The sequence below is a fragment of the Eleutherodactylus coqui genome, chromosome 5, assembly GCF_035609145.1.
Source record: "Eleutherodactylus coqui strain aEleCoq1 chromosome 5, aEleCoq1.hap1, whole genome shotgun sequence".
Taxonomy (NCBI): domain Eukaryota; kingdom Metazoa; phylum Chordata; class Amphibia; order Anura; family Eleutherodactylidae; genus Eleutherodactylus; species Eleutherodactylus coqui.
Window position 1 is genome coordinate 16,243,506 of NC_089841.1, and position 23,438 is coordinate 16,266,943.

Here is a 23,438-nt window from a genome sequence, read left to right on the forward strand (position 1 = left end):
TCCTATCTATGATAATAGCAGACGATGTCACTGGAGAGGGGAGACTGTTCTGATGATGTCACATTACATCATTCTTATCTATGGTAATAACAGATATTATGACTGCAAATGTCTATGGTGATATTTATTAATGCTTCCCATATACAGGATTACACAGTAGTGAAGAAGACCTTTAGTGATTCTTGTTGCACCCCTGTGTATGATGAACAAAGAAGACCCCTGAGTCCAGCCGTGGAGCCTTCACCTCACCCCATAATATGTGAGGATATCAATGTACAGGAGATTCTGGAACTCACCAACAAAATGATTGATCTTCTGATTGGAGAGGTGACACTGCAGGAAATGCTGGGACATTATATATTTTAAGCACTGGGAGCTTCTAGGTAATGATTGTATATTGTGTTGTCAGGTGCCTATAAGGTGTCAGGATGTCGCTGTCTATTTCTCCATGGAGGAGTTGGAGTATTTAGAAGGACACAAGGATCTGTACAAGGACGCCATGATGGAGACCCGCCAGCCGCTCCCATCACCAGGTAATAGACAGGACTAAATGTTCATGCACATCTTCCTGTTACACTATTTATATATCTTGTTTGTATCTTTTGATCTTATATGTCTTACATGGTGATATTTTTTTTATCCCTTTGATGTCTTTTTTCTTCCAATTCAACTTTTTATTGAATATTCCATGTTATTACTACTGACAAAATGTAGAGAATAGAGATGAGCGAACGTACTCGTCCGAGCTTGATGCTCGCTCGAGTATTAGGCTGCTCGAGACGCTCGTTACTCGAGATGAGCACCACGCGATACTCGAGTCAATTGCATTTCCTTCCCTGCATGTTTAGTGCCATTTTCTGGCCAATAGACATGCAGGGGAGGCATTACCACTTCCTCCTGTGATGTGCCAGCCCTATCCCACCCCCCTGCAGTGAGTGGCTGGCAAGATCAAGTGACCGCCGAGTATTTAAAGCGGTCCCGCCCGTGGCTCTCCTCAGACACACACTGGGAGAGATCAGGGAGAGTGCTGTTCCTGCTGTAGGGAGAGTGTTAGCGTCTTCAAGAACCCCAACGGTCCTTCATAGGGCCACATCTGACCGTGTGCATTACTGTTGTGGCTGCTGGGAGCAGTTTTGCACAATTTTTTTTTTTCATCTTGGGCTGTGCAGGCTATAGCGTTAAAAGTCTGCAGTCAATTATACAGAGTATAGGGGCAGTACTGGTGAGGCAGGGACGTTGGTAGAGGAAAAGACATATACACGCTATGTTTGCTTTTTTTAAAAGAAATGGAAAAAACCCCACTTCTTTGGGCTACCTGTAACCGTGTACAGTTTACTGCCTGTCTGCTGGGAGTTGTAGTGGCACACTATTACACAGCTAGGCCTTTTTGCAGCCTTGCGTCATAATTTTTTCGCACTACAGTGTGCGTTACATAAGCGCTGTCAGCCTCCAATAGCAGGCCAATAAGTGCCTAATTTTTTATAACGTTCTGTGTCTGCTCTATTCGTAATACACCATGCTGAGGGGAAGGGGTAGGCCTAGAGGACGTGGACGTGGATGCAGGCGAGGACGAGGAGGCCCAAGGGGGGGGTGTGGGCACAGGCCGAGTTACTGGTCCAGGTGGGTCGCGGCCGGCTGCTGTGGGATTAGGAGAGAGGCAAGTTTCTGGGGTTCCAAGCTTCATATCACAATTTATGGGTCCACGCGGTAGACCTTTATTACAAACTGAGCAGTGTGAGCAGGTCCTGTCATGGATGGCAGAAAATGCATCCAGCAATGTATCGACCACCCAGTCTTCTACGCAGTCCACTGCTGCAACTCTGAATCCTCTGGCTGCTACTCCTCCTTCCTCCCAGCCTCCTCACTCCATGAAAATGACACATTCTGAAGAGCAGGCAGGCTCCCAGGAACTGTTCTCGGGTCCCTGCCTTGAGTGGGAAAAAATGGATCCTCTCTCACCTGAGGAGTTTGTCGTGACCGATGCCCAACCTTTGGAAAGTTCCCGGGTCCAGATTAGGAGGCTGGGGACGTCCGGCAACTGTCTCAAGAGCTTTCAGTGGGTGAGGAGGTCGATGATGATGATGAGACACAGTTGTCTATCTGTGAGGTAGTAGTAAGGGCAGTAAGTCCGAGGGAGGAGCGCACAGAGGATTCAGAGGAAGAGGAGCTGGACCATGAGGTGACTGACCCCCACCTGGTTCGCTAAGCCAACTGAGGACAGGGCTTTAGAGGGGGAGGCAAGCGCAGCAGCAGGACAGGTTGGAAGAGGCAGTGGGGTGGCCAGGGGGAGAGGCAGGGCCAGAGCGAAGACTCCCTCAACTGTTTCCCAAAGCACCCACTCGTGCCAAGCCACCCTGCAGAGGCCTAGGTCTTCAAAGGTGTGGATGTTTTTCAGTGAGAGCGCGGACGACCAACGAACAGTGGTGTGCAACCTGTGTCGCGCCAAGATCAGCTGGGGAGTCACCAGTACCAGCGTCAACACCACCAGCATGCGCAGGCATATGATGGCCAAGCACCCCACAATGTCTCACGGCGCAGCGTCCAGCTGTCGCTAGCGCAAGCACGCCGCCACGCACCCGCACGCTCAAGCCTTAAACATGCACATTGCCAAATTGATCAGCCTGGAGTTGCTGCTATACAGGCTTGTAGAAACAGAGGCTTTCAAAAACATGATGGCTGCGGCTGTCCAATGCTACTCGGTTCCCAGTCGCCACTATTTTTCCCAGTGTGCCGTCCCAGCCCTACACCAGCACGTCTCCCGCAACATAAATCGTGCCCTCACCAACACGGTTACTGGGAAGGTCCACTTAACCACGAGCACGTGGACAAGTACTGGCGGGTAGGGCCACTATATATCCCTGACGGCACATTGGGTGAATTTGGTGGAGACTGGGACCGAGTCAGAGCGTGGGACTGCACACGTCCTACCCACACCCAGAATAGCGGGTCCTACCTCGGTTTTGGTATCTGCGGTGGTCTATGCCACCTCCCCTAAACCCTCCCCCTCCTACACAACCTGTACCTCTCAATTAAGAAATGTGAGCAGCACGTCGCCAGCAGTCGGTGCGGCAGCACTGCGGTGGACAAGCATCAGCAGGCCGTGCTGAAACTACTCAGCCTAGGTGACGAGGCACACGGCCCCCAAACTGTTGCAGGGTCTGACAGAGCAGACCGACCTCTGGCTTTCACCGCTGAGCCTCCAAGCGGGCATGGTCGTGTGTGACAACAGCTATAACCTGGTGGCAGCTCTGCAGCTCGGCAGCCTCACACACGTGCCATGCCTGGCCCACGTCTTCAATCTGGTGGTTCAGCGGTTTCTTAAAAACTACCCGCACTTATCTGACCTGCTCGGCAAGGTGCGCCGCGTCTGCGCACATTTCCGCAAGTCCACCACAGACGCTGCCACCCTGAGGACGCTGCAACATCAGTTTAATCTGCCAGAGCACTGACTGCTGTGCGACGTGCCCACACGGTGGAATTCTACGCTGCACATGTTGGCCAGGCTCTATGAGCAGCGTAGAGCAATAGTGGAATACCAACTCCAACATGGGCGGCGTAGTGGTAGTCAGCTTACCCAATTCTTTACCGAGCAGTGGGTCAGGATGGCAGATATCTGCCTGGTCCTCGGAAACTTTGAGGAGTCTACCCAGATGGTGAGCGGCGATGCTGCAATCATTAGCGTCACCATTCCTCTGCTATGCTTCTGAGAAGTTCTCTGCAAAGCATAAAGGCTGACACTTTGCGGTCGGAACAGGAGACGGGGGAAGAGAGTATGTCGCTTGATAGTCAGAGCACCCTCATGTCTATATCTCAGCGTGTTTTGGAGGAGGAGGAGGGGGAGGAGCAGGAGGGTGAAGAGACAGCTGGGCCCACTGCAGAGGGTACCCATGCTGCTTGCCTCCCATCTGTTAGGCGTGTATGGCCTGTGGACGACGAGCAAAAGGAGGAGAAGGAGGAGGAGGATCCTGAAAGTGATATTCCTAGTGAGGACAGCGATGTGTTGCGTACAGGTACCCTGGCACACATGGCTGACTTCATGTGAGGCTGCCTTTCTCGTGACCCTCGCGTTAGACACATTCTGGCCACTACGGATTACTGGGTGTACACCCTTTTCGACCCACTGTATAAGGAGAACCTTTCCACTCTCATTCCCGAAGAGGAAAGGGGTTAGAGAATTATGCAATACCACAGGGCCCTGGTAGACAAACTGATGGTAAACTTCCCATCTGACAGCGCTAGCGGCAGAAGGCGCAGTTTCGAGGGCCAACTAGCAGGGGAGGCGCGAAGATCAGGCAGCATGTTCAGCGCAGGCAGGGGAACACTCTCCAAGGCCTTTGCCAGCTTTATGGCTCCCCAGCAAGTATGCGTCACCACTGTAAAAAGATAGTGAGGTAGTGCGTAGCCGATCGTACCACCGTCCTCCGTGATGCCTCTGCTTCATACAACTACTGGGTATCTAAGCTGGACACGTGGCACGAACTTGCGCTGTATGCCCTTGAGGTGCTAGCTTGCCCTGCCGCTAGCGTCTTGTCAGAGAGGGTGTTTAGTGCAGCTGGGGGAATCATCACGGACAAGTGTACCCGCCTGTCAACTGCCAGTGCCGACATGCTTACACTCATAAAGATGAACAAAGGCTGGATTTCCCCAGACTTCTCTTCTCCACTGGTGGAGAGCAGCAGAACCTAAAGATTCTTTTCCCTGCAACTGCAGATAAAAGCACTCTTCTCTATCACCGGGAAAACGGGGCATTTATCTTTGTCAATCTGTCTCTGACATTACTCCTCCTCCTGCTACTCGTCCTCCAGAAACAACATGTCTTCACGCTGAACGCGAATTTTTCTGCGGCCCAAAATGCTCCTCTACCTATACCAATGTTTTTACAATTTTTCTAAGTTTCAAAAGTATTGAGACTGTAACATGAACCAATTTTTTCAACAGGGCTGCCTCCAAGCTCTGTTACAAATTAAGCAACAGTGAGCTGTATCTTTAAAAAAATGTTTATGGGTTTCACCTGCCCTCTCGGTTGATACATTTTCCGGCCTTCACCTACGCTCATGGTATCCCAATGTTTCAGAGGTTGGCCTAAACTATTATTACAGAAATTTTACTGGGGTCTGCCTGCCTGCCTATACTTATGCTACAAGAAAGTTACAGGGGTCTGTCTATACTGCTGCCACTTGAATGTTACAGGGGTCTGCCTATACATTTGCCACGTACAACTTACAGGGGCCTTCCTATACTGCTGCCACAAGGATGTTACAGGGGTCTGCCTATACTGCTGCCACAAGGATGTTACTGGGGTCTGCCTATACTGCTGCCACAAGGATGTTACTGGGGTCTGCCAACACTGCTGCCATGTCAATGTTACAGGGGTCTGCGTATACTTCTACTACAAAAATGTTACTAGGGTCTGTCTGTACTCCTGCCATGTCAATTTTACAGGGGTCTGCCTATACTTCTACTACAGAAATGGTGCTGGGGTCTGCCTATACTGCTGCTACAGAACTGATACTGTGGTCTGCCTATACTTCTGCTACATAAATGTAACAGGGGTCTGCCTATGCTGCTGCTACCAGAATGTTACTGGGGTGTGCCTATACTTCTGCCACGTAAATGTTACAGGGGGTCTGCGTATACTTCTGCTACCAAAATGGTACTGGGGTCTGCCTATGCTTCTGCTAATGAAATCTTACTGGGGTCTGTCTATACTGTTACTACAGAAATGTTACTTGGGTCTCCCTAGACTTCTGCAACATAACTGTTACTGGGGTCAGCTTATATTTTTGCTACACAAATATTACAGGGGGCTGTGTATACTATGGGTGCACTAAGTCTTCCCATCGTGGTGTTCTATCTATCTGGGCCAAAGAAAAACCCCGACTGACTAGGGCATGGAGTGGGGGCCGCGGCCAACATGTATTTCCTCTTACGTCACCTCAGCTATCCGGGGCACTGCAATGGGATTTCTTTATGTACTGTCTGTGGGTTCCCGCTAGCCACCCATGCTGTGGGTGCCCACAGACTTTCCAGAGCGCAGTTGTACATGCCTAGCACTTTTAAAAATAACCAGAATGTCTAAGGCATGGAGTGTTGGCCGCGGCCCACATCTATTTGCTCTCACGTCACCTCAGCTATCTGGGGCACTGCAATGGGACTTCCTTCTGTACTGTCTGTGGGTTCCTGCTAGCCACCCATGCTGTGGGTGCCCACAGACTTGCCAGAGCGCAGTTGTACCTGCCTAGCACTTTTTTAAAAAAACAGAATGTCTAAGGCATGGAGTGTGGACCGCGGCCAACATCTATTTTCTCTCACGTCACCTCAGCTATCTGGGGTGTTGGGCAGCATGTAACCCAGGAGAAGAGGCAGCCGTGTGTCCTACAGGCAGTGATTGTGCTTGGTTGTAGGTAGTGTGGTGCTTAGCTAAGGTGTCTTGCTAATGAGGGTTTGTCCGAAGTAAAAATTGTTGGGGGGGCACTCTTGCCGCTATTGTGGCTTAATAGTGAGACCTGGGAACCTGAGATACAGCCCTGCATGTTGCCACTCGCCTGCCCTATCCGTTTCTGTGTCGTTTCCATCACTTTCGTAGGTTTTGCAGTTTTTCACAAATGAAAAGCTTAGCGAGCATCGGTGATATACAAAAATGCTCGAGTCGCCCATTGACTTCAATAGGGTTCGTTACTCGAAACGAACTCTCGAGCATCATGGAAAGCATTTCGGTGCTCGCTCATCTCTAGTAGAGAACCAATATTATTTGAAAATTGATCAACTCTCAATATTACTGACACCATATGAGAGGTATGGCCTCCGGCGAGGGTCCTCTTCTCAACAGCTCTTGGTTATCATTACTTAATTAAACAGAGAATATATTACTAGAAAAAAATAAAGGAAGAAAAAGAGAAAAGAACAAAGAACAATTCCCGGCCACTTGTGTTCATGTCCAGCAGGTATAATTAGTTAACAATAAAATAAACAAATCTTGAGGCAGTAATATTAGTGAAAGAGTTGAAGCCAATGATTCCACATAAGATGATATTTATGAAACTTATCATTATGTATAGCAAGCAACCTCTCATAGGAGTTCTGTTCAGATACTAAAAATATTATTTCATTGATCGTGGCGGCCTGAGGGACTTGCAGTTCCTACTTATTGGAAGCTTGGTAGACAGGAGAATATGACAAATTAATCTTCTATTTTCTAGAGTTAATTGAGTAATAAGAGAGCTAATTTTGGTTTAAGTATTTGGTTCAGTCTTTAGATCTGGTGTATAAGGTTAGATACATCTTTCCACAAGGGATGAAGGTATGAATTTCATGGGGCATCCTCGTCTCATGTAAGGATGTAAGGCATAGACACTCAGAAAATAACTGATTTGGTTATATTGGTGTAAGTATTTATGAGGGACCCCAAATTCTTTCATCAGACCAGCAAAAGATTTAATCTTTCCTCTCCTGAAAAAGGTCTGAGATACGGTTTACATCTTTTTTAACCCAGTTTTAAATGTAAAGGTCAGGAATGAAATATTCTGGGATCGCAAAGAAAGTTTTGTTTGTGGTAGGTCCCACAAGGCTGTTTGCAGCCTTTCAGTAATACTTTTTTCTGGCTGCAGTGCCGTACAATACCGCTCTCACCATGAAAGTGCACCCAAATAATTCCTAGCCTGCTGTGAACTACCTCTTTTATACCGTTCTCTGTCTGCAGTGAATTAGACAGCGGTCTCACCACTAAACAGTACTGTAATATTACCGGGGCCACTGCAAAGTATTTCAGCTCTGCCGCTGTGCAGAGCGTCTCACAATACTCTTTCCTTGGTGGGGTAGAGATAGCCGCAGTTACCAGCATTATCCACTGGCATTAGAGTCTTCTCACACTCCACACAGCCTCTATTATCTACAAGTCTCTGCGAGCAGTAAATTACCCCTAGGTATCAGTGCAGGACAGCGGGTTCCTTTTTTTCAAGCCACAACATTGAGCCTCTGCTATCTACAAGTCTCTGTGTGCTGTGAATTAAGCCACAGTTGTCAGTGCTGTACAATGGGGTAATTTATTTAAGACCTGCTCTATTCTTAATCCGCCAAGGGTCAAAGGGTCGAGGACGGGGACGCGGACGTCCAAGCGAGGGTGTGGGCACAGGCCGAGTTCCTGGTCCAGTTGAATCACAGCCGGCTGCTGCTTGATTAGGAGAGAAGCAAGTTTCTGGGGTCCCAAGCTTCATATCCCAATTTATGGGTCCGCGTGGTAGACCTTTATTACAAACAGAGCAGTGTGATCCTGTTGTGGATGGCAGAAAATGCGTCCAGCAATGTATCGACCACCCAGTCTTCTACGCAGTCCACTACTGCAACTCTGAATACTCTGGCTGCTGCTCCTCCTTCCTCCCAGCCTCCTCACTCCATGAAAATGATGTATTCTGAGCAGGTAGACTCCCAGGACCTGTTCTTGGATCCCTGCCATGAGTGGGAAAAAATGGTTCTTCTCCCACCTGAGGAGTTTGTTGTGACCGATGCCCAACCTTTGGAAAGTTCCTGGAGTCTGGGTGATGAGGCTAAGGACTTCCAGCAACCGTCTCTAGAGCGTTTTGTGCGTGAGGAGGATGATGATGATGAGACACAGTTGTCTGTCAGTGAGGTAGTAGTAAGGGCACTAAGTCCGAGGGAGGAGCACACAGAGGATTCGGAGGAAGAGCAGTTGGACGATGAGGTGACTGACCCCACCTGGTTTGCTAAGTCAACTGAGGACAGGGCTTCAGAGGGGGAGGCAAGTGCAGCAGCAGGACAGGTTGGAAGAGGCAGTGGGGTGGCCAGGGGGAGAGGCAGGGCCAGAGCGAAGAATCCCCCAACTGTTTCCCAAAGCACCACCTCGCAGCAAGCCTCCGTCCAGAGGGCTAGGTTTCAAAGGTGTGGATGTTTTTCAGTGAGAGCACGGACCACCAACGAAGAGTGGTCTGAAACTTGTGTCGCACCAAGATCAGTCAGGGAACCACCACTACCAACCTCACCACCACCAGCATGCGCAGGCATATGATGGCCAAGCACCCACTAGGTGGGACGAAGGCCATTCACCGCCTGCGGGTCACACCACTGCCTCTTCCCCTGTGCCCCAACCTGCCACACAGATCCAATCCCTCTCCCAGGACACAGGCACGAGCACCTCTCGGCCTGCACCCACACCTCCACTGCCCTCCACTCCATCCAACAATGTCTCTCAGCACAGCATTCAGCTGTCGCTAACACAAGCATTGGAGCGAAGCGCAAATACGCCACCACGCACCTGCACACACAAGCTTCAAACGTGCACTTTGCCAAATGAATCAGCCTGGAGATGCTGCCGTACAGGCTTGTGAAAATGGAGGCTTTCAAAAACATGATGGCTGCGGCGGTCCCATGCTACTCGGTCCCCAGTCGCCACTATTTTTCCCGGTGTGCCGTCCCAGCCTTACACCAGCACGTCTCTCGCAACATAAATCGTGCCCTTACCAACGTGGTTACTGGGGAGGTCCACTTAACCACGGACACGTGGACAAGTACTAGCGGGCAGGGCCACTATATCATCCTGACGGCACATTGGGTGAATTTAGTGGAGGCTGGGACCGAGTCAGAGCCTGGGACCGCTCACGTCTTACCCACACCCAGAATAGCGGGTCCTACCTCGGTGCTGGTATCTGCAGCGTTTTATGCCACCTCCTCCAAACCCTCCCCCTCCTCCACCATCTCTACCTCTTAATTAAAGTGTGAGCACGTCGCCAGCAGTCGGTATCGCACGGCAGCACAGTGGTGGGCAAGCATCAGTAGGCCGTGCTGAAACTACTCAGCTTAGGTTTCAAGAGGCACACGGCCCCCGAACTGTTGCAGGGTCTGACAGACGAGACCGACCTCTGGCTTGCGCCGCTGAGCCTCCAACCGGGCATTGTCGTGTGTGACAACGGCGGTAACCTGGTGGCGGCTCTGCATCTCGGCAGCCTCACACACGTGCCATGCCTGGCCCAGGTCTTCAATCTGGTGGTTCAGCGGTTTCTTAAGAACTACCCCTACTTTTCTGACCTGCTCGGCAAGGTGCGCCGCGTCTGTGCACATTTCCGCAAGTCCACCATGGACGCTACCACCCTGAGGACCCTGCAACGTCGGTTTCAGCTGCCAGAGCACCGACTGCGGTGCGACGTGCCCACACAGGAATTCTACACTGTAAATGTTGGCCAGGCTGTACGAGCAGCAAAGAGCAATAGTGGAATACCAGCGGCAACATGGGTGGCGTAGTGGTAGTCAGCCTCCCCAATTCTTTACTGAGGAGTGGGCCTGGATGGCAGATATCTGCCAGGTCCTCGGAAACTTTGAGGAGTCAACCCAGATGGTGAGCGGTGATGCGGCAATCATTAGTGTTACCATCCCGCTGCTTTGCCTGCTGAGAAGTTAGCTGCAAAGCATAAAGGCCAACGCTTTGCGGTTGGAACAGGAGACGGGAGATGACAGTATGTCGCTTGATAGCCAGACCACCCTCATGTCTATATCTCAGTGCGTTTTGGAGGAGGAGGTGGAAGAGACAGCTGGGCACACTCCAGAGGGTACCCATGCTGCTTGCCTCTCATCTGTTCAGCGTGTATGGGCTGAAGGGGAGGAGGAGGAGGAAGAGAATCCTGAAAGTCATCTTCCTAGTGAGGACAGCTATGTGTTGCGTAATGGGCCCCTGGTACACATTGCTGACTTCATATGAGGCTGCCTTTCTCGTGATCCTCGCGTTAGACGCATTCTGGCCAACACGGATTACTGGGTGTACACCCTTCTCGACACACGGTATAAGGAGAACCTTTCTACTCTCATTTCTGAAGAGGAAAGGGGTACGAGAGTGATGCAATACCACAGGGCCCTGGTGGTAAAAGTGATGCTAAACTTCCCTTCTAACAGCGCTACTGGTAGAAGACACAGTTCCGAGGGCCAACTAGCAGGGGAGGCACGGGGATCAGGCAGCATGTACAGCGCAGGCAGGGGAACACTCTCCAAGGCCTTTGCCAGCTTTATGGCTCCCCAGCAAGACTATGTCACCACTCCCCAGTCAAGGCTGAGTCGGCGGGAGCACTGTAAAAAGATGGTTAAGGAGTATGTAGCCGATCGTACTTCTACACACAGACTATAGCGGGTCCTGGTCATTGTTTCTTGGCCTTGTAAGGCCACTTCCTCCTTCTGCTAGGGGTCGGGGGATCAGCACTGGGCATCATGTATTTGCTCTCGTGTTACCACAGTTATCTGAGACACTGGTTTGGGCCAAAGAAGAGGAGCGTTACTGATTTAATGAGACCTTCACAGCTGTACTAGCATCTGAGTCCGCTTTATGCCTGCGATTGCTGAGGGTGTGGGCAGAGGCCTGTGTCCTGGGGGAAATGCAACTGTGCCAGGTTGGGCCTGTGGAACTTCTTCCTTGTTAATCCAGTCTTTGGAGCAGTGAAAGCAACCGTAACTGATTTAATGAGACCTTCACAGCTGTACTATCACGTGACCTGGGACCACTCAACAGGTTCACCAATCACTGCTTCAGGCTCTCGGTGACTGTTGGTAGCCAGGAGCAGAGAGATTTAACATTTCCTGGGCTCCTGGCTCTTGCAGATTTGTCCAGCCTTTTGCTGTCAGGGGCATGTGCAGGAGCCGGGGAAGGTTCATGGAGGATGATTGCGTTGCGGTTCAGATGCAGAGGCCTCTGTTAAGATGTTTCATCTCCTCTCACTGATTGTATTAATATGGGGAGATGAAACTTCAACTTTTTTAACTTTTAAGTCATCGCCATTATCCATTGGATAATAGCGATCACGTGACCAGAAACTGCATACTGCGGTTCCCTGTGACATCCCCAGGCTCTCGGCTACCATGGAGATTTTACATTTTCCGGGCAATCACTGACTTTTGCACATGTGTCCGCCATTAAGCTGATGGGCACATCATTTCCTAGAAATGTTATCAGTGATATAGAAAGATAGATATGATTAGTTGTCGTAACTGATACAATTTTTATATATATAACATAATAAACTTAAATGCAGTGGTTCAGCTGCAGTGTATCTCTTAGTAATGCAGTCATATACCATCTCTGTGCGGTGTCCCATAATGAGGTCCTACAAAAGCACGTTTGCCATTATTTGTCGGTGTTTAATTTCTGGAGGGCAAGCAGGGGTTAATCACTGGTTAACCTGCCCAGTAACTGATCTATCAATAATCTGCTTGGGGACCAGTTAATTCTCATTGGTTGCTGGCAGATTTAGCCCTCATAGGACAGCAGAACAGATGAGCCGAGCAACATGATAGGCTGTCAAGCTATGGGGTGACAGAGGCCTGGTTACACCAGAGCAGTGCATGGGAAGAAAAGAAATTAAAAGTGTGCGTACGCTGTGAGGTGACAGTTGGTCTAGGCAGTCAGTTTAGTGAGTTGGTCATAGAAGGAGACCGGAGGGAGAGGTTAGTTCAGTCAGGAGAGGAGTCAGAGGAGAACAAAATAGGAGTCAGGTCAGATGTTCCTGTGAAAAGAGAGAAACTGTTAGTCAGTCAGTGAGTCAACTGCTAGACAGAGAAGATATTTAATGTACTAGAGAGTGCAGTGAATGCAGAGTGTAGAAGGCGGCATAAGAATAGAGAGATGGAAGGGAAATAGTGAGATAGATCAGTTAGTGAGTGCAGCAGAGCAGTCAGTGTTAGTATTAGAAAGAGTGTCCATAGAATAGTCATAGTCTGTTGGTCAGTTTTAGTGAAAGATGGCAGTACAGTGGAACTTGCCTGTAGGAGTTGTCAGAGGGACGCAGTTGTCGGATAGTGAGAAGAGGGTTAGTGGCAGTGAAAACTGTTGGGATGTTGGAGGAGTCCAGAGCCCTGCGGATTCCTGTCAGGAGAGTCACCAGATGCTGTGGCGAGTTGCAGCTGCTGCAGCAGAGTGACAGCGCTGATCCCTGGTGAAAAAAAGAGTTTGCGATCTCCCGAAGGGGGATAAGTACCACCAAAAACCCCTTGCCATACGCCATCCATTATCAATATTTTCAGGGAGGCTGTTTATGTCAGGAGGCCCCTCCGGCAGTGAATCCCGCTCACCCCGCCGCCCCCCGGGGCCCTTCGAATCTTTTCGCCCCAAGTAGGCAGTTACTCGAAAAAAGTGATGCTTGTTCGAGTAATTGCTTTAAACGAGCATGCTCGCTCATCTCTAATCGCTGTAGATTGACTATACTGTACACCAAATAAATTTCTGCAATAATCTCTATCATAAAAGAAAAATAATAATTAATTACATTTATCTTACTAAACCCTGGTTGGGTGTGCTTTATTTATTATTGTCTTCACCCACTACATCTCGTGCAGTAAAGCACTGGCATCACGAACAAATTAGTAGAAATAGTAAACCTATTCCACAACACCACTCATTTATCATGCCATGCGGTGGCCATTGCTGCGGATCTTGCCAGCCAAACGCCAGTACACAGCCACCAGTATAGAAAGAAGAAAGCAGACCACGGTCACTATAACCGATCACCCCTCCACATCTGCACTATTATCACTATCACTATATATTTACCTCTAATGATCACAAGTGGCATCTTCTCTAATTGGTGCTGCCCATCTTTACTGGGTGCAGACCGCCATGATGATTTTCTCCAGACACCACTTGTCTCTTCCTACACTTCCTTCCTGCCAATAACTTAATACCGCTCTGTGGCCCTAAAAGGTAATATTTCCCCATATGTGGCCCTTTTAACTTACAGTGCCCCCTCTGTGGCCTATAAAGCATACAGTGTTTACGCCAACCCCTGAAATGTATAGTGCCCACTCTGTGTATGCCCCTCCACCGAACATCCGCAGAGGTGGAGCAAGTCTCTTTGTCACTCATAGTCTTCCTGGTCCACATTATGCTTTCCTCAGTGCAGAAGCTGATTCCTACTGTCTATCCTACTCTCTGTAAAGTACTAGCAGATAGAGGTTGAAATTAGCTTCTGCACTGAGAAGAGCAGCATCCAGATGGGCCGGACTATTGTGGACAATGAGATTTGTGTATCTTTTGCAGACTCTTAAAGAGGGCCTGGTGAGTCAGCCATGGAACAGGAGGCTTGTCCATTTGGCCTTGAGCCCCATAGCAGTCAAGTATTCTGCCTACATTTGTGCCACACCACTGTTGTTGGCTAACATCAGCAGCTACTGATTGTGATCTGTTCTTGGTTACTAATTACATTTTGCTACATGACTTGTAATTTGTTTGGACATATGTATATTGTAATGTTATAAAATAGCAATATACATTTTTTAAGCTTCATATTATTCAGAAAATAGTAAAATTAGTTTCATTCTTTGCAGATGACGGTACTGGGAGTTCAGAGGGATGTATAATAGCTGCAGATTGTAAAGCAGAAGATTGTGATATCACACAAGAAGCATATGAAGAAGCTGCCGTTATCCCAAAGATCCCCTCAGCCCTTCACAGCAAAGATCAGAAAGATCAGTCATCTGCTCCTCTTATACAGTGTGTTCCAGCACAGACTGATAAGCAGAAGAAAAGTCACAGAAGGGGAAAATATCAACGAGCTCACACAGTGAAGAAGCCATATTCATGTTCAGAATGTGGGAAATGTTTCACAGCAAAATCAAATCTTGTTATACATATGAGGAGTCACACGGGGGACAAACCATTTTCTTGTTCAGAATGTGAGAAATGCTTTACTCAGAAAGCTAATTTTGTTACACATCAGAGAATTCACACAGGGGAGAAGCCATTTTCTTGTTCAGAATGTGGGAAATGTGTGACAAGTAAATCAGATCTTGTTAAACATGAGAGAATTCACACAGGGCAGAAGCCATTTTCTTGTTTAGAATGTGGGAAATGTGTGACAAGTAAATCAGAACTTGTTAGACATCAGAGAATTCACACAGGGGAGAAGCCATTTCCTTGTTCAGAATGTGGGAAATGTGTGACAAATAAATCAGATCTTGTTAAACATGAGAGAATTCACACAGGGCAGAAGCCATTTTCTTGTTCAGAATGTGGGAAATCTTTTACAAGAAAATCAGAACTTGTTATACATAAGAGAATTCACACAGGGGAGAAGCCATTTTCTTGTTCAGAATGTGGGAAATCTTTTACAAGGAAAGCAACTCTTGTCACACATCAGAGACTTCACACAGGGGAGAAGCCATTTTCTTGTTCTGAATGTGGGAAATCTTTTACAAGGAAAGCAACTCTTGTCACACATCAGAGACTTCACACAGGGGAGAAGCCATTTTCTTGTTCTGAATGTGGGAAATGTTTTACATTGAAACCATCTCTTGTTGCACATCAGAGAATTCACACAGAAGCGAACCTTTTTACTTGTACTGAATGTGAGAAATGTTTTACAATGAAATCACTTCTTGTTAGACATCAGAGAATTCACACGGGAGAGAAGTGACTTCCTTATTCCAATTGTGGAAAATGTTTTACACTGAAATTAAATCTGGTTAGCCATCAGTGAATTTATAAAGATAGATACGAGCCATTTTCTTGCACAGTCAGAAAAGTGATTTATCCATAAGTCAGCTCTAACTCCACATCAAGGATCTCACAGAGGAAAGCATTTTCATGTTCAAAAACTCACAACTTCTTGAACATCAAATAACTCATACAGGGAGATAGCCACTTTTTAAATATGATAAGTGATCCATTGATAAGTAACGACGAAACGCGTTGCACAGTGATGCTTGTTTTATAATAAAGGAGCGATTTTCTTTCATGGAATACATCCGTTCCCTGGAGTAATTCTTCTATAATGTTTGGGAGTTATTTTTATAGTGGGTCCCACTACATAGTGAGACCCAGCAACTCAGCGGCTCTCCGGATTTAGCCCTTCTGGATTGGACGAAGCGCGGGGAACACAGCAATCTATTTATTATAGGCCTACTTGGACGTGGAGGTGATAGTGGAGTCTATCCAGGCTCTACTATTCACCGGGTGAGTCCAACATTTGCTATTTTTATCTATCCTTATTCAAGCAATTTTGCTCTTAACTTCAGGAGCGCCATCCTAACACATATAATTTGTTTTTCCTTCAAACATATAAGGCTGAAAGTTCTGTCTTATAAGCTCGCCCCACGATGTTAGGGTCTGTTTAAAGTGTTGGAGAGAATTCATTCTGTTTGTTACCAGCTGCGACTCCCACCCGCCCTGCGTATCCCCAACTCCTATGTCTTGTTAGCGCAATTTTCGCTATCCGATATACTGTGCGTGCCAAATTAGATAGGAGTAATGTACAGAGCCTTTCAAAGACCACACGTCTGACCATCATGTGTCCCAAAAGAGTCTGTCTTTATTCACGCACGTAAAGTTTAAATAAAATTTCAACACAGGAAGTGAAGTAATTTAGGATACAGTTACATTATTTAGTGAGCTGATAGGTCATTCTCAGAGGGAGGTATTTGTGAGGTAGCTTGTGATGTCATCCATCTGGGAGGAACTTCAGTGAGCACGCTCAGTTCATTCTTGAATTTGGTCTCATGAGAGAAGAACATCCTGTTTCTCCTCTCTGCTTGTCCAAGACAAAGACATTCCTAGATAGGTTCCTGCCAGTTAGAACCAGTTTGACCAGTTTATGGACACAAAGCACTGCTCCGTCAGTTCTTGTGGAGGTGGAGGTGGGGGGGGGGGCGATGTTCCCTTCCCCCAGAGGATTTGATTAGAAAACAATATAGCATCAACACCAACCTTTATAACCTCCTGGGAAAAAGAACTATGTATTAACCATTCCACGAAGGAAATTAATCTAATCCTAAAGACTGCCTTTGGCTTTTCCTCCTGCATCATCTCACAAGTACCACACTATTAACTGGATCGTTGGTACAGGTCATAGAAAGAGACCGGAGGGAGAGGTTAGTTCAGTCAGGAGAGGAGTCAGAGGAGTACAAAATAGGAGTCAGGTCAGATGTCCCTGTGAAAAGAGAGAAACTGATGTTAGTCAGTCAGTGAGTCATCTGCTAGACAGAGAAGATATTTAATGTACTAGAGAGTGCAGTGAATGCAGAGTGTAGAAGCCGGCATAAGAATAGAGAGATGGAAGGGAAATAGTGAGATAGATCAGTTAGTGAGTGCAGCAGAGCAGTCAGTGCTAGTATTAGAAAGAGTGTCCATAGACTAGTCATAATCTGTTGGTCAGTTTTAGTGAAAGATGGCAGTACAGTGGAGCTTGCCTGTAGGAGTTTTCATAGGGACGCAGTTGTGGCATAGTGAGGAGAGGGTTAGTGGCAGTGAAAGCTGTTGGGATGTCGAAGGAGTCCAGAGCCCTGCGTATTCCTGTCAGGAGTGTCACCAGATGCTGTGGCGAGTTGCAGCTGCTGCAGCAGAGTGACAGCGCTGATCCCTGGGAAAAAAGAGTTTGCGATCACCCGAAGGGGAATAAGTACCACCAAAAACCCCTTGCCATACGCCATCCATTATCAATATTTTCAGGGAGGCTGTTTATGTCAGGAGGCCCCTCTGGCAGTGAATCCCCCTCACTCCGCTGCCCCCCGGGGCCCTTCGAATCTTTTCGCCCCAAGTAGGCAGTTACTCGAAAAAAGTGATGCTTGTTCGAGTAATTGCTCTAAACGAGGATGCTCGCTCATCTCTAATCGCTGTAGATTGACTATACTGTACACCAAGTAAATTTCTGCAATAATCTCTATCATAAAAGAAAAATAATAAATAATTACATTTATCTTACTAAACCCTGGTTTGGTGTGCCTTATTTATTATTGTCTTCACCCACTACATGTCGTGCTGTAAAGCACTGGCATCACGAACAAATTAGTAGAAATAGTAAACCTATTCCGCAACACCACTCATTTATCATGCCATGCGTTGGCCATTGCTGCGGATCTTGCCAGCCAAACGCCAGTACACAGCCACCAGTATAGGAAGAAGAAAGCAGACCACAGTCACTATAACCGATCACCCCTCCACATCTGCACTATTATCACTATCACTATATATTTACCTCTAATGATCACAAGTGGCATCTTCTCTAATTGGTGCTGCCCATCTTTACTGGGTGCAGACCGCCATGATGATTTCCTCCAGACACCACTTGTCTCTTCCTACACTTCCTACTTGCCAATAACTTAATACCGCTCTGTGGCCCTAAAAGGTAATATTTCCCCCGATTTGGCCCTTTAAACTTACAGTGCCCCCTCTGTGGCCTATAAAGCATACAGTGTTTACTCCAACCCCTGAAATGTATAGTGCCCGCTCTGTGTATGCTCCTCCAACGAACATCCGCAGAGGTGGAGCAAGTCTCTTTGTCACTCATAGTCTTCCTGGTCCACATTAAAGGGGTTGTCTCGCGCAGAAACGTTTTTTTTTTTCAATAGGCCCCTAGTTTGGCAAGAGACAAACCCAAGGGATGGGTTTAAAAAAAAAAAATATATATATATATATTACTTACCCGAATCCCCGCTCTGCGACTTCTTTCTTCCTTCTCCAAGATGGCTGCCGGGATCTTCACCCACGATGCACCGCGGGTCTTCTCCCATGGTGCACCGTGGGCTCTGTGCGGTCCATTGCCAATTCCAGCCTCCTGATTGGCTGGAATCGGCACACGTGACGGGGCGGAGATACGATGACGACGCGGGACCAGCTCTCCGGCACGAGCGGCCCCATTCACCAGGCAGAAGACCGCACAGCGCAAGCGCGTCTAAAAACGCCAGAAGACAGCAAAATTAGACGGAGCCATGGCGACGGGGACGCTAGCAACGGAGCAGGTAAGTGAATAACTTCTGTATGGCTCATAATTCATGCACGATGTATATTACAAAGTGCATTAATATGGCCATACAGAAGTGTATAGACCCACTTGCTTTCGCGAGACAACCCCTTTAAGCTTTCCTCAGTGCAGAAGCTGATTCCTATTGTCTATCCTACTCTCTGTAAAGTACTAGCAGATAGAGGTTGAAATTAGCTTCTGCACTAAGAAGAGCAGCATCCAGATGGGCCGGACTATTGTGGACAATGAGATTTGTGTATCTTTTGCAGACTCTTAAAGAGGGCCTGATGAGTCAGCCATGGAACAGGTAGGCTGTCCATTTGGCTTTGAGCCCCATAGCAGTCAAGTATTCTGCCTACATTTGTGCCACACCACTGTTGTTGGCTAACATCAGCAGCTACTGATTGTGATCTGTTCTTGGTTATTAATTACATTTTGCTACATGACTTGTAATTTGTTTGGACATATGTATATTGTAGTTATAAAATAGCAATATATATTTTTTAAGCTTCATATTATTCAGAAAATAGTAAAATTAGTTTCATTATTTGCAGATGACGGTACTGGGAGTTCAGAGGGATGTATAATAGCTGCCAGTTGTAAAGCAGAAGATTGTGGTATCACACAAGAAGCATATGAAGAGCCTGCCGTTATCCCAGACATCCCCTCAGCCCTTCACAGCAGAGATCAGTCATCTGCTCCTCTTATACAGTGTGTTCCATCACAAACTGATAAGCAGAAGAAAAGTCACAGAAGGGGAAAATATCGACGAGCTCACACAGTGAAGAAGCCATATTCATGTCCAGAATGTGGGAAATGTTTTACAGCAAAATCATATCTTATTACACATACACGGAGTCACACAGGAGAGAAGCCATATTCATGTTCAGAATGTGGGAAATGTTTCACAGTAAAATCACATCTTGTTATACATATGAGGAGTCACACGGGGACAAACCATTTTCTTGTTCAGAATGTGAGAAATGCTTTACTCAGAAAGCAACTCTTGTCACACATCAGAGACTTCACACGGGGCAGAAGCCATTTTCTTGTTCAGAATGTGGGAAATCTTTTACAAGGAAAGCAACTCTTGTCACACATCAGAGACTTCACACAGGGCAGAAGCCATTTTCTTGTTCTGAATGTGGGAAATGTTTTACATTGAAACCATCTCTTGTTGCACATCAGAGAATTCACACAGGAGCGAAGCCTTTTACTTGTACTAAGTGTGAGAAATGTTTTACAGTGAAATCAAATCTTGTTTCACATCAGAGAATTCACACAGGAGCGAAGCCTTTTACTTGTACTGAATGTGAGAAATGTTTTAAACAAAAAGAACATCTTGTTAGACATCAGAGAATTCACACAGGAGAGAAATGACTTCCTTATTCCAATTGTGGAAAATGTTTTACACTGAAATCAAATTTGGTTAGCCATCAGTGAATTTATAAAGATAGATACAAGCCATTTTCTTGCACAGTCAGAAAAGTGATTTATCCATAAGTCAGCTCTAACTCCACATCAAGGATCTCACAGAGGAAAGCATTTTCATGTTCAAAAACTCACAACTTCTTGAACATCAAATAACTCATACAGGGAGATAGCCACTTTTTAAATATGATAAGTGAACCATTGATAAGTAACGACGAAACGCGTTGCACAGTGATGCTTGTCTATATATATAAAATTGAATGTATGTCTGTCTGCGTGTCTGCGTGTCTGTTTGTCCTTTATGCGCTACTACACCATTCATCCGATCGCCATGAAACTTTGGGAAGTTGTTAAGTACACTCCTGGGAAGATTATAGGCATAGTACAAATATCCTACGATAAATGGCGCGCGAGCGTCGTCGAAAGTTACGCCCCCCCCCACGTAGATCGAATAAGTAAGCCACCTGCTATTGTGATGTCATCACTGATGTCATCAACATCGGACGCCCTTGAACATGCCCCAACATGTTCTATAAAGCTGCATTGTGATGTCATTAAGGCTCTATTATGACACGTACAGCTTGGAACCACTAGAGCACGACAGCCAATTACCATTGGAGTTGGAAGTGGGTAAACAAGTACTAGGATATCTTCCTAAGAAGCCACAGCAGCCGGATAAATTGTATGTTCCACCCAACGGCTATTTTATTCAGCCCGCAAGGGGGAAGCAGCGGCCTACAAAATCTAATTCTCTCATTTCCTGATGTCATAGATAGATAGATAGATAGATAGATAGACTGTATGCAATAACCCTGATAGATAGATAGATAGATAGATAGATAGATAGATAGATAGATAGACTGTATGCAATAACCCTGATAGATAGATAGATAGATAGATAGATAGATAGATAGATAGATAGATAGATAGACTGTATGCAATGACACGTACAGCTTGAAACCATAAATACTAGAGCACGCCAGCCATTTACAGTCAGTCTCCATTGGAGTTGGAAGTGGGCAAACATGTACTAGGCCAGTGATGGCGAACCTTTTAGGGACCGAGTGCCCAAACTACAACCCAAAACCCACTTATGTATCGCAAAGTGCCAACACGTCAGGGGGCGGGGCTTATCACAACGTATGATTTTACCCCCGTCGTTCTAAAAAGGACACGGCTGTTTCAGAATAGACCGGGTGCAGATTCTGACTGCTTTTTGGACGCGGAAATACTGCAGAATGTCCTCAGCGGAGATTTCTGTGGAAAATTCTGCAGCATTTCCGCATCTAAAAAGCAGTCAAAATCTGCACCCGGTCTATTCTGAAAGAGCCCTGCCCATTTCTGCCACATGTACACATACCCCAGCGGTAATAGTGACACCTTCACCCCAGCGATAATAGTGACATCCCACAGCAGTAATAATAGTGACACTCCCCCCATTAGTAATAAGAGTGACATACCCCAGCGGTAAACCTCAGTGGTCGCTGCTGCCGTCATCTAGATATATAAAAACGTAGTATGTATGTATGTCTGTCTTCGCAGCAACGCGCGACGGGTACGCTAGTTTTATAATAAAGGAGCGATTTTCTTTTATGGAATACATCTGTTCCCTGGAGTAATTCTTCCTACAAGGAGCACTGTTTTTTTGTATAATGTTTGGGAGTTATCTTTATAGTGGGTCCCACTACATAGTGAGACCCAGCAACTCAGCGGCTCTCCGGATTTAGCCCTTCTGGATTGGACGAAGCGCGGGGAACACAGCAATCTATTTATTATAGGCCTACTTGGACGTGGAGGTGATAGTGGAGTCTATCCAGGCTCTACTATTCACCGGGTGAGTCCAACATTTGCTATTTTTATCTATCCTTATTCAAGTAATTTTGCTCTTAACTTCAGGAGCGCCATCCTAACACATATAATTTGTTTTTCCTTCAAACGATGTTAGGGTCCGTTTAAAGTGTTGGAGAGAATTCATTCTGTTTGTTACCAGCTGCGACTCCCACCCACCCTGCGTATCCCCAACTCCTATGTCTTGTTAGCGCAATTTTCGCTATCCGATATACTGTGTGTGCCAAATTAGATAGGAGTAATGTACAGGCCTGGAGAGCCTTTCAAAGACCACACGTCTGACCGTCATGTGTCCCAAAAGAGTCTGTCTTTATTCACGCACGTAAAGTTTAAATAAAATTTCAACACAGGAAGTTAGGTAATTTAGGATACAGTTACATTATTTAGCGTTCTGATTGGTCATTCTCAGAGGGAGGTATTTGTGAGGTAGCTTGTGATGTAATCCATCTGGGAGGAATTTCGGTGAGCACGCTCAGTTCATTCTTGAATTTGGTCTCATGAGAGAAGAACATCCTGTTTCTCCTCTCTGCTTGTCCAAGACAAAGACATTCCTAGATAGGTTTCTGCCAGTTAGAACCAGTTTGACCAGTTTATGGACACAAAGCACTGCTCCGTCAGTTCTTGTGGAGGTGGGGGGGGGGGGCGATGTTCCCTTCCCCCAGAGGATTTGATTAGAAAACAATATAGCATCAAAACCAACCTTTATAACCTCTTGGGAAAAAGAACTACATATTAACCTTTCCACGAAGGACATTAATCTAATCCTAAAGACGGCCTATGGCTTTTTCTCCTGTACTATCTCACAAGAAGCACACTATAAACTCGTTCGTTGGTACAGGACGCCTTAATGGCTCCTCGACCACAAACTCTCTACTCATAACAAGTGTTGGAGGTGCGAGACAGGACCCGGCTCATATCTGCATATATGGTGGGAATGCCCAATCGTTATCCCTTTCTGGCGGGAGATTGAGGTGACATGTTGCAAGCTTTTTCCCAACTTTACAATCACCCTGGAGATACTGTTTCTCTGGCTGCCCTCTGCTTGCTTTCACCCCCTAAAACAAAATCTACTCGCTCGACGTGGCTAAGGCACTTATCCCTCTTCTTTGGCTCCAAAAGGAACCTCCCTCCCTGATTCAATGGAGGGACAAAGTGGATTTGATCTGCAATCTAGAAGAACTAGTCAGTTGGTCGAGGGGCACACATGACGGATTTCTAGAGTCTTGGGGCCCCTGGAAGAACATGAGAGCCGGCTTGTAGAAGAAACCTGGGGCGTTGGAGGACTAATGGAGCTCCCACTACTAGACTCACAGGCCCACCCTCGAGGCGCTGCTCAACAGTGATAGGAGTTGGAGTTGGGAGGTACCCACCCTATGAACAGGAGTGTGCCTCCGACCCCCTACGTCTGACATACACGGTCACCTCACTGGTCGGCACATC

The 23,438-nt window shown here is 46.9% G+C and overlaps 2 protein-coding genes across 3 annotated transcripts in view; both read left to right on the forward strand.

The window, feature by feature from the left end:
* Window positions 1–15,724, forward strand: part of LOC136629030 (gastrula zinc finger protein XlCGF26.1-like) — a 47,522-nt gene extending 31,798 nt beyond the window's left edge. The window contains exons 2-4 of one of the 2 annotated variants that reach the window (XM_066605150.1): window positions 148–327; window positions 410–533; window positions 14,311–15,724. In XM_066605150.1, the coding sequence (XP_066461247.1) occupies window positions 148–327; window positions 410–533; window positions 14,311–15,398 (1,392 nt within the window). In that variant the 3' untranslated portion in view covers window positions 15,399–15,724. The remainder of the gene's footprint in view (window positions 1–147; window positions 328–409; window positions 534–14,310) is intronic. The other variant, XM_066605151.1, reaches the window with a different exon arrangement.
* LOC136628705 (zinc finger protein 665-like) overlaps window positions 1–23,438 on the forward strand; it is an 841,644-nt gene that overhangs the window by 103,883 nt on the left and 714,323 nt on the right. The window lies entirely within an intron of this gene.